At 38.3% G+C, this 12,148-nt stretch overlaps 1 protein-coding gene across 1 annotated transcript in view; it reads left to right on the top strand.

Annotated features, from left to right (window-relative positions):
• Positions 1-5,180, top strand: part of LOC107708487 (nicolin-1-like) — a 17,469-nt gene extending 12,289 nt beyond the window's left edge. Inside the window, exons 5-7 of the mRNA XM_016512741.1 lie at positions 1,370-1,438; positions 4,629-4,733; positions 4,808-5,180. Coding sequence (XP_016368227.1) covers positions 1,370-1,438; positions 4,629-4,733; positions 4,808-4,849 — 216 coding nt within the window. The 3' untranslated portion in view covers positions 4,850-5,180. The remainder of the gene's footprint in view (positions 1-1,369; positions 1,439-4,628; positions 4,734-4,807) is intronic.
• Positions 5,181-12,148: the final 6,968 nt, after the last annotated feature.

The raw sequence follows: 12,148 nt of genomic DNA, 5'->3' as shown, positions 1-12,148 counted from the left end.
TTCAACATGCTTTACAATATAATTATCTTGGTCTGGTTTTAACTCCCACTGGAAATTTCAAATTGGCAATTAAAACACTACTTATAAAAAAGCCTGCATGGCACTGCACGCCATACGAATGAAATTATTCAAAATAAACATCCCCATCAGAATTTGGACAAAGATTTTGGATAGTGTCATACTGCCTATTGCCCTGTATGGAAGCGATATCTGGGGCCCAGCGAGTAACTACAGCCATAAGGACTGGCACAAACACCATTTAGAAGCTCTGCATGTAGAGTTAGAGCTGAATTAGGCCGTCTCCCCCTAAATCTAATCAGTAAAAAAAGCGTTTTAAAGTTCTGGATCCACTTAAACTCTAGTTCGGAAGATTCTCTTCATTTTAAAGCACTCATCTTTGTCATCTCTGTGTAATGGTGTCAGATCTGACTAACAAAGCACTCGATATCACCAACCCTGAAAAACATGGAAGAATCAAAGAAATTATGAATGAAGAGAAGGAGACGTACGTACAGCATTGGAAAGAACAAACCAAAGACCAAAGTCGTCTCCAATGTTATCAGAAATTCAACAGAGAGTACAGTCTGGCTGACTATCTGGTCTCAGTCAGGAATATAACACACAGACATTTACTGACCAAGTACAGACTGAGGGACCAGCAGCTGGCCATAGAGAGAGGACGACATAAAAAGACGTGGTTATCTAAAGAAGAGCGATTCTGTAATGAATGTAGATCAGGATCAGTTGAGACGGAGGAGCACTTCCTCCTTCACTGTGACAAATACACATCCTTAAGAGACTCACTGTACAGTCAAATACAGCAGAACAAACTAACCCTGAAACAGTACCTACTCTGGAGCAGGTTATGTTCAGGGAGTAAGTTGCTATGGCTACTTACATATCCTGAGAGTTACCTCCGTTTTTGGAGTTTATCCGTTACTTACCCTTAAACATACCCGAGTATATGTCACGTAACCTGCTTTCTGGAACACCCCCAGCTCCAGGACTCAGGTTTTTTTGTTTGTTTCTTGTTTGTTTGGTTTGGTTTTCTGTATTTCTTTGTTGTTGTTTTTTCTTGATTTTTGTTTTGTTTAGTTTGAATCAGTATTTTACCAAAACCTACTAAGTTGATAAGTGGATGTGTTTGTTGGAAGTTTATTTTATTCACTTTTATTTTGTTCTACAATTTGTTTTTGTTTTCTTTTCTTTTGTTTGAAGCAGTATCTTACCAAGAATTGATCAGAGTATTTTTTTAGGGTTTTGTTTTGTCTTTGTTTTTTTTGTTTTTTGTTTTTTGTTTAGTTAGCTTGTTTTTTGTTTTGCATTTACCAAAACCTTCATAGTTGATGTGTTGTTTTTGTCTGCCCAGGACTCGGAGCGAGGTGTTCCTGTCTGGTTATCCACTCTCACACCTGTAGAGGAACCTCTTGATTTGAATGTGAGTAGGCTATTTTGTGTCTTGCTGTATAATTTGCTGTTATAATAGGCAACAGTTGTCATCTAATGAATATTGAAAAACTTGTTTAACAGCATATACAATGCTCCCTTGAAAGACTGTTAATACCATTTCATTTAGCAACACACAAAAGCGTCTCTGTAGTTTCAATGTATTTATGCAGCTGTGAGGTGTTAACACTGTGGCTTCAGAACAGACTGAAAAGATAATTACGAAAATGTATGAAACTCGCAGGTTGTCGTTTTTTTTCAATCACTCAGCATTGTGGCCATGTCCCAGTTCTCATTTAGCTGTCATTTGCATTAGAAATGTAAGACGCTTGTTTGATGGTTTGAAAGTGTCTCTTTAGCCTTATTGATGAATGCTCAACTTAATGTTTATTTAAACAGTTTCACCACCTGAAAAGCAATCATAATTCATAATTTGTTGTTTACCTGCAGTATTTCATTGGGGGAAAAGACATGTTCATGGTAACTTAATGAGGCGCTTATGAACTTTATGAATTTTTGGAACTGTGTATACAAGTTTTCATTTAATGTCAGGAATATGTTCACTTCCCGCCTGATGAAACAGCTCCACCAGCAACTGGGTATCACTGCGTTGAGAACCAGTCCCTACCACCCGCAGACCGACGGACTGGTGGAGAGATTCAATCAGACACTGAAGAACATGCTGCGGAAGTTCGTCACAGACACAGGACGCGACTGGGACAAGTGGCTCCCCTTCGTCTTGTTTGCCTACCGGGAGGTACCTCAAGCCTCAACCGGCTTCTCCCCCTTTGAGCTCCTGTATGGGTGGCAGGTCCAAGGCCCGTTGGACCTGCTGAAGAAGGCCTGGATGGCGCCGGCAGATAAGACAGAGGAGAGGAGCATTGTTAACTTCATTTTGGAAATGAGAAACCGGCTCGAGTGTTACAGAGAAGAAGCTAAAGAAAACCTACAGGAGGCACAAGCATCACAAAAGAAGTGGTACGATCAACAGGCACGATTCCGTCAACTACAACCGGGGCAAAAGGTGCTGCTACTGTTACCCACCTCCACGAACAAGCTCCTGGCAAAGTGGCAGGGGCCATACACTGTGGTAAGGAAGATGGGGCCAGTAACCTATGAGATTCACCACCCTGACAAGAGGAAATCGCACCAGACGTACCACGTAAACCTGCTGAAGGAATGGAAGGAAATACCCAACAAGACACCAGAACGGTCGCTAATGTTAAGGAAGGTGGATGATGAGGAAGAGGATGAGCCTGCTCGTGAGGTGAGACCTCAGAGACACCCTGCCACGGTGAACTTGAGCCATCTGAAGGATCCCGTAAGGGTTGAAATGCAAGACCTCCTGGACTGCTTCCCATTACTGTTCCGTCAGAGGCCTGGACGGACAGAACTGGTACAGCACAGCATCTACCTTACAGATATAACCCCTTCACGACAGCGGCCGTATAGAATACCAGAGAGACTACTGAAACCCTTGGAGGAGGAAATTGAAATGATGAAGCAGCTGGGCGTAATCGAACCATCGAACAGCGAATGGAGTAGCCCCCTTGTCATCGTCCCGAAGAAGGATGGATCCTTGCGTGTCTGTGTCGATTTTCGTAAGCTTAATGCCCAGTCAAGGTTCGAAGCCTACCCGATGCCTAGAATTGATGACTTGCTGGAGCGGATAGGACAGGCCCAATTGTTTTTTTTTTCCCTTTTTCGGACCTAAAACGTCTCGCAGTAGATCTGCAAGGGTCTACTGCATCACAATGTGTGAACTTCTTTCGTGGTGATATTATTATAGTGTCTTATCAGGGTTTCTGTAGGTTTTATGAAGGTAAATGTAATACTTTTTAAGACCAAGAAAAGAAAATTAAAGGATTAAATTGAATGGATCACAATACATCAATATAGTCTCTAAATGCAAATGGCTTGTATTAGCAACACTTCCAAGCTGGGAAAATACAACTTCTAACAGATCTTAGATCTCAATTAATTTCCCCTTCTCTCTACCACTAGAATACGGAAATAACTGCAAAAAAGTGATGTTCTTCCTCTGTATTTTTGTCTTGTTTTCCAGTGCAAATGCCTACGTTTTGATCAAAATGAAATGAGTTCATGATTAAAACAAGAACAAATATGGACCAATGGGCTCAGAAAAACAACTTAATTAAAAGGAAAAACAAGCTTTAATACAGATTTGTGTTCTTGTTTAAAGTATAAACTAAAAATACAATTCAATTGTGTCCAATTTCTTAGAAAAGAACAACACTACTTCAATTTGCGTCTCAAGAAAATGTATTTTTATTTAAGGATGTTTAGATATTTGTACTGGAAAACAAATCAAAGATACTGAGGAAGATACTCACTTTTTTTCAATGCATGCAGCATTTAATGCCATGGCTTTATGAATTCAAGACGTTCAGCTCTGATTCAAGACCTTTTAGGGCTTTAATGTAGATGAATTAAGACTTTTTAAGACCTGCAAGAAACCTTGATTTTATATATATATGACCACTCAGATTTGTTGATATATAGACACTAAAAGCCCATTAATATCTACCAACAGTCACAATCATCATATAGACCAGGGTTTCTCAAATCTTGCCCTGGAGGGCCAATGCGCTGCAGAGTTTAGCTCCAACCCTGATCAAACTCAGCTACCTGTGATTTTCTAATGATCCTGAAGACACTGATTAGCTTGCTCAGGTGTGTTTGATTAGGGTTTGAGCTAAACTCTGCAGGAAAGTGGATCTCGTGGGCCAGATTTGAGGATCCCTGATACAGACCGATACTCTGAAACATCATATGGAGATTTTTTTTTTTTTTTTTTTGAGGAATGTTTTTATTTGAAAATGAACACGATATACATGCTTTAAAACAAATATTTCAAGAATATTAATTCTTACAATAATAACTATTCTCCTCTCTATGATAGTACTTTACTGCCACTTGCTGGTCATAATCGAATCTGCAACTTCACAAATACAGCGATTCTTCCCACTTTATTTTATTTTAATTTTTTTTCACACACACTGCTCGTTGCTGCTCTATGTAAGCAAAATGCTAAAGGTTAAAAACGATGTCATGGTGAGTAAAGGATGATGATTTCTGAGTGCACTGTGCCTTCAATAAACAGAACAATGCTGCAGTTAATGTTTGTGTGTGTGTGTGTGTGTGTGCGCGCATTTCTTTAGGGACTTCCTGATCCAGAGACAGTTTCCTCCAGTATTCAGCAGATGTGGGCACTCACTGAGATAATGCAGGCGAGCCAAACCGCAGCTTCCATCGGACGTTTCGACGTGAGTCGCGCTTCTATCTACCTATGCCATTATCCTTGTTCTACACTGAATTAACATGTTTATTCCATTTGCAGGTGGAAGGCTCTTATGACGTCAAATTACTGTCACACACATGACGGGAACGCTGAAAACTGAACCTTACTACAAGTTCATCGACTGTTTATAATTTAATAGCTTGAGCTACTGACTACTTGCACGGGGATATTTTTATTTAATATTGGAATTACTATTTATATACAGTGTGTTTTAATGCTATTTTATTCCACTTAATTTTTATTTTAAGGTTCCAGAATAGTTTAACTTACTTTACATGAAATCTGGTCTATCTATCTATCTATATATTGCTTTTTTGAGACTTTCAACACCGTATTATAACACACAAACGATTGAAAATTCATTGGTCAAAAGTTATGGAGGGCCTGTATCTTATAGGTTGATATGTACATTAGCAAGATTGCTTTATGCATTTGTGTTCTCACATTCAATAAAATAATCTTCAATGAGTGCAAATGTTTCTCATTCATCATAGACTTTGTAAATAATAATTGTTAATAATACTAATTCATCTTAGTATGTAATTACATTGATGTACAGTGATGTAGCCTTCAGTATGACGATTTATTGTCATATTTTCAGCACGGAATCAGATAAATAGGCTATTCTTGTTTGCCGATATGTGGAATTGTCTACCAAATATCGGCAAACTAAATATTAATATAATCTTAATGTCGAGGTTTCAAAGCGATCCGCTCTTGCCGTACTTAATCTTTTGACGTCTGTTTTCAAATGTTAATGAAATGCGTCTCACTTTGTGTTAATTAAAACTCAATGCACATGTTCATGGTTGCAGGCAGTAATCAAGAGCAGCGCTGCTTCCTAATGCTAATCATTGGAAATCAATGGTCGGCGTCCAAGAGGAGCCTCCATCTGTCTCTGCTGGCATCTCGCGTGCATCAGAGAGACCATCATCTATGCAACATTAGCCTGCAAATGGAGCTCCGAGATTCCGTCCCCACAATGTGGGACAAGAAGAGCTGCCTTTTGCAGAAACCGATGGCTAATATTCGTCAGTCAAACTATCTTAAGTGAATAAACGGCGTTATGTGTCAGTTTGAGTCATTTTATTATCTGCAGCTGGAGTTATAAACGTTAAAATAGCCTAACACTTTTAAAAGAGCGTTCATTCATACATCATTACAACTTTTTCAAAACACTTCAACTTAACTTTATCCACTTTACTTAGCAATATGTGCACGGTTCATGTCTCCAATCGGTCTTTGTCAGTCACGTGCGTTTATAATGCGTGACGTCACCGAGGCGCCATTTTGAAGGTATCTTTGCATTGAGCAGTGAACTAAAAGTGTACAGAACTATGCAGTAAAGACCGATTAAATCGTCATACTGGAGAAACAGATGCAAATTTTAGTTAAGTATTCAGTTTAAATTACACGTACGTTAAGTACAAACCCCCAAAAACAATATTTAATTTCAGTAACGTTAGTGAAATAAAATGACTCTTTACACCTATGCATAAAACGATTGCAAAACATTTCATGGTAACGTTACATGACCCGTTTCTGCTCACCTGCTCCCTGGTTGTCTGTTTAATAGCATTGACCCTAAATAACATGTGCATATAATAGGGTAAACGAACATAACTGGAGATATGTTGGCAAATATGATGATTTTGCATATCACCACTGCAACCCAGGCCATCTGACGCTGCGACGCCTCTTGTGGTTTAGTCTTTTTTTCCAGTGTGAGACCTAAAATATCTTTCTTCGTGGTGAGTTTTTGACCTTTTCTATCATGTAATTCACTATTGCAGACTTTAACACAACAAGAACGTACCATTTTAAATCAAATAAAAAAGACAATTTTCCAACTCCAGAACACCTCGGCTTTGATACCTTACAAATGGCGGCGATACCCAAAATGCACTTCGATTCTCGTGAGTGTGACATCACCTGACAAAGACCGATAGATGGCAGTAGATAACCACGTAAACAACTGCCGTAAAAACCGCCCACACGGACATATTGATAGATAAACGAATTATCGCCTGCTAGTTTAGAGATAATGGCGATTTTAATTGATTCACATTAAATAGTCAAATACGCATTACTCGGCTTCACCACATTATTTTAAAACCCACATGTAATCCATTTTGACCACACTACAGGTCAAAAATTTGGAAACCTGCTTTCAAGCATAGGTTAGATCAAAGTGTTTTTAAAGGGATATATAGTTCACTCAAAAAATGAAAACTCACTGACCATTTAGGCATACTCACCCTCAGGCCATCCATGATGTAGATGAATTTGTTTCTTCATTAGATTTGTAGAAATGTAGCATCACATCATTCGCTCACCAATGGATGCTCTGCAGTGAATGGGTGCCGTCAGAATGAGAGTCCAAACAGCTGATAAAAACATCACAATAATCCACAAGTAATCCACACCACTCCAGTCCACCAGTTAATGTCTTGTGAAGTGAAAAGCTGCGTGTTTATAATAAACTCCTTTATTAATGGATTTTAACTTGAAACCTTTGCTTCTGGCTAAAATATGAGTCCATAATCCATATTTCTTTCTCCAGTGGAAAAAGTAATTTCATCTGATGGTTTAAAGTAGAAATCCATTAGGATTCGTTTCTTTTTCAAAATCTGTTTCTATAAAGATACTCATCTGCATCTTGGATGGCCTGAGGATGAGCCAATTTTCATTTTTGGGTGAACTATCCCTTTAAGATAATGATAAGCATTTAAATTAAGGGTCTAAACTTGTAACTGGTACAGTGTATGTGAAAAATATATTTTCTTCTGTGCTGTAGCTCTCATGATGCTAGTGTGGATGGTTTCTCTAGTCATTTTATTGTGTCTCCAATAGATGGCAGTAGCTAAACATGCTGAGCAAAAAAAATACCGGCAGAACTAACATGGCCTACATTGATGAACTGGTAAAATCAACTAAATGCAACCTGTTAGTTTAGTGTTAATGAATGGATTTTATTTCACGCAAAAATGCAGGTAAGACCCATTACTCGCCACATTAGGTTAAAGGATGTTTTGGGTTCAATACAACTGAAGCTCAAGTTAAGCAGTATCGACAGCATTTTAGGCATAATGTCAATTACCACAGAGCATCATTTCGACTCCTTTCTACTTAAAATGGAAGTCAATGGGACAATTGTTCAGTTGTAAGCAGGTAATTGTCAATGTGTTTGTTGTTTCACAAACTGGTGGATGTCTTTTTCTTTTCTGTGAATTTACATAAGCCTTACAAATGCAGTTGATACAGCTTCTATTGAACCTGGAACCTACCGATCCAAGATATTTCTGTAATATCTTCATGGCCACATTATGCTTGAGATTCAACGTAACTTCATGTAAACATGGACAATTCCTGCAGACATAAGATCAGGAAGTTGCAAATGCATTTAGCTCTCATTTAAGTCTTTGAGTTCAAGCAGATGTGTGAAATGGACTTTTACAAGATTTCAGCCCACAAATGCTAAAATGTTAAAACCATGTTAAATATTAAACACATAGTCCAGAAACATAATATTGAAAACAAAAATTATAAAATAAACACAGAAAAATATACTATTATTAAACATAATATAAGCACATATGGTTTGAACATTATGTCCTATACAGTGAGAACAACTTCACAAACCACCTGTCTTCATTCTGTTGAATGGCTGATATGCTAAATTTGCAGATGGTAAATGAACCCCAACCAATTTAAATGTTCTTTGAAAGAACAATATGTTCTTCTTGATAGTGTTTATATACACTAGCAATCTTCAAAAGTGGCAACAAAACTCCGTAAAAGTACGATAAAAGTGTTTTTTGTTGTTCTTCTATATTTAGATAATTTTCCCCTGGATGTCCATCGAACCAAACAAAGAAATGGTACGATTTCATCGTATCATGTTTTTCCTGAGGCTAATGCTCCGAGGTTTGAATTAACACGTACTGTATAGTGGCAATGTTCGAAGTCATTTGAATAGGAATTGATATAGGGTGTCCTTTACAATAGGTCTTAATTGGCATTTTAACAATTTCAGAGGTTGGCCAGAGGACAAGTATCTGTCACTGAGAAGCAGAACATCATCCTGAACGGGATTTTAATTGAAACCGAATTATTGAGAGACTTGTTCTCGACTGACAGAGACGATTTGTCTGGACTCCGCTGACAACTGGTATTTGAATTCAATATTGACATGACTTGTGCGATTACGCTTCTCGGGACGACAGATTAACTGTGAAGAAACAATTAGTTTCTGCATTAAACAGTATCAACTTCTGAAAATGAAGCAATTATCTTCCTCGGCAAACTCATCAGGTCCTTTATTAAGTGGAAAAGTGTGAGGCCTTTGACCAGTATTTAGTTCACACTTGGTTTGCTCTCAAACAAAAACTCAGACTGTCATTGTTGTCTGAATTTAAACGCAAAGAGAAATGCTTTGGAAAAGCATTAGCATGCAAAATGTTCACTGGTGGTTGCGGTCCGTTATGCGTAATGGACCCGAGGATGCGCTTCAAGCATCATGACAGTTGCTGTGGTTATACCAAGTAGTTATTCCCCAACAGGGAGCGTCAAAACCGCAAGAGGTTGGACACTTTGTGAGAACAAAGCGATCCATTTCCACCCTGTTAAGACGACCTGACTCATTCAATTCAAGCAGCTCAGGCAAACCTTTCACCCTTAAACGCAATCAACTCTTAGTCATGTCTGCCTCCATCAGATTTTCAACTCTTTTTGAATCCTAAACTCATGCGAGTTTCATTTCTTTCACATTTTTACAGCTAGGAGTCTTAAATCTCTTTCCAATCTTCAAAACGAATCTCAACTAGCGCTATGGTAAAGTTTTGGGTCTGATTAGAGTTGTTAGACTGACCCTCATTTCATGCCGATACTGTATGATTTTCTTCTGTCTGAGAAATGAGACCTTTTTTCATTCAATGGTTGCTTTAAGCAATTTTTGCACCACAACTGGCATTAAAAGAAATGGTAAAACTAATGACAGTTTTTCACTAACGATCCCCAGTTTGCCATTGGTAGAACAAACAATCATTCCATTGGCAGAAAGCCACCTCCAAGTGAACTGATTGGCTAACTCACACGGTTCACAGGCAGATTTCTTTCCATTTACAAAACAGTCTAGGACTGTTACAAAAACAAGTGTGAATTCTCAGGGTTGGGGTTTTTTTTGTGCTCTAACAGGCAAAAGGAACGTTTTATGTGATATTTGCCCAAAATAATCACTTATAAATACGTTCTTTATTGGCACTGATGGTTCCATGAACCTTTAACATCCATAGAACATTTCCTTTGTACAAAAGCCTCTTTAAAGTGGTTCTTTAGATTATGAAAATAATGATTCTTTTTAGAAAGTTTAACTGAAAAGTTATTTGGGAAATCAAAAATGGCTGTTCTATGGAGTCACTGTGCAGTCCAAATTCAAAATATCGGAGAGTTATTTCTTTATCCTTATACTCGACGCTCACTCGGGATGCCACATTAAGGACACATAGCAGGTAAGAGCGCAATTATCAATGGAAGGTGACAAGCCTTACACTTTGACTTGATGAGTTTATTAATCCGTGTTTTAATATTCCTCTGGTCATAGAGCTTTTTTACATGGATGCCGAGGATTTTTAAGTCGAGTAGAATCTGCAATCTCTGACCCATTTCATCTGCTGGCTTCGATGGCTACAATATGATGTGTTTTCCACCAACTGGCAACCCGGGTGTCAAAATAATATTGGGTAAATTGGCAGTTGGCGGAATTACACAGACCAAAGCAAAAACAGACATTCCAACACAGAATCCACATTTATAAGCAGAATAACTGGCTGTCGTAGTGTTTTTTGGAGAAAAAAACAAAAAAAAACAAGTATGTGAACTTGAGCATGTTTTCCAAATATCTGCTAACAACCAGAACAGAAATAGACTGGTCATGCTGCAGCCAATTACTGTAATGAATTAGTCACCACTCACCACTCAGTCAGCACACTGAGTATTGATTGGTACTATTATGCTTTAGTACAGTCAAAAACAAAAAAAAACTAAATTGAAATACAGCACCTTTAATATCCATGGAACATTTCCATTCCACAAAACGACCTTTTAGTGGAAAAAAGGCTCTTCGTATTATTAAAATGTTCTTCACACTAAGAAAAAATGGTTATTTTAAGAACTGTTTACTGAAAGTTTCTTTAGGAAACCTAAAATGGTTCTCCTATCGCATCGCTACAAAAAAAAAATGAAAAATTGGAACATTTATTTTTAAGAATCTTGCAGTTTCAGGTTAGTCTGGGAGATTGTCCCTGTAACAAGTCCTGCAAAAGTCTTGGAAATGACTGATGTGTGGTGATCAATAGATTCAATTCTATGAGAAATAGCAGAATGTCCAACCAAGCTCCATCATATAATTGAGCCCCGGTATCATATGAAAACCAACAGTACACTGAGTATTGATTGGTATACTGGCTTTTGTCATACTCCAAGCTGCTGGATTTGTGTCAACCTTACCACAGTTGTATTTTAGAGACCAAAAGCTCTTCTAGAGTTTGCGCGGTTCTTGAAACTCCCACATTAGCATGCATAAGCTTTGTTCTCAACCAGAACAGAGATGGACTGGTCATGCTGCAGCCAATTACTGTAATTAATTAGTCACCACTCACAAGCATTTCTCTCAGAGCAAACCACGTCCAGATATCTGCGTACGTGATATTCAGCGAGTCCCGGTTTTTGTGGAACTATTAGAAATTGGGATACATCAAATGTATTTTAGACGTTTCCACAACATAAATAGCAGCATGGCTTTTCATTGTCAGACTTTGCAATGTCCATTATTCCTAATACATATTCTAGTGGTTAGAGACAGTTACCGAGCACAAGATTAAGGTTGATATTCCTTCCAACAGTTACTTTACAAATGTTACACTACAACCAATTTGCATTGATTAAAGCTATAGTATTTAATCAGAACTGTATGACCTGGGTTGTGTGCTTTAAGTCATCTGTCCTAACACCCCATCAATTCCCATTTTACTATGGGATAATGGGGAAAGTTTATGAGATATAAGCAGTGGCGGCTCGTCGGGGGAGGCAGGGGAGGTACAGCTTCCCCATAATTTTGAGGTGAAAATGGGAGGAGGACGATTTAATGTTAATAAAATTCACAATTCATTTCAGTTCATGTCTCAGAATGTGTATTTTTTGTTTGTAATTTCACAGTTGTAATACCATAACGTGAAAGCGCCGCTTTTCTATCGCGAATGTGCCGAATCTGCTGATGTAATTACAACCGCTAATGATAGAGAAGAGTAGGGGGAGGCCGGGTGAGCGCTGAGCCCTCGTGCCTCCGTTGGTAAAAAAAAAAATTAGCCAATCAGCATCGAG

Source organism: Sinocyclocheilus rhinocerous, unplaced genomic scaffold, assembly GCF_001515625.1.
Source record: "Sinocyclocheilus rhinocerous isolate Xijiao unplaced genomic scaffold, SAMN03320098_v1.1 scaffold2974, whole genome shotgun sequence".
Taxonomy (NCBI): domain Eukaryota; kingdom Metazoa; phylum Chordata; class Actinopteri; order Cypriniformes; family Cyprinidae; genus Sinocyclocheilus; species Sinocyclocheilus rhinocerous.
The sequence above is the reverse complement of the archived record's forward strand: the minus strand, read 5'-3'. Positions and strand labels throughout refer to the sequence as shown.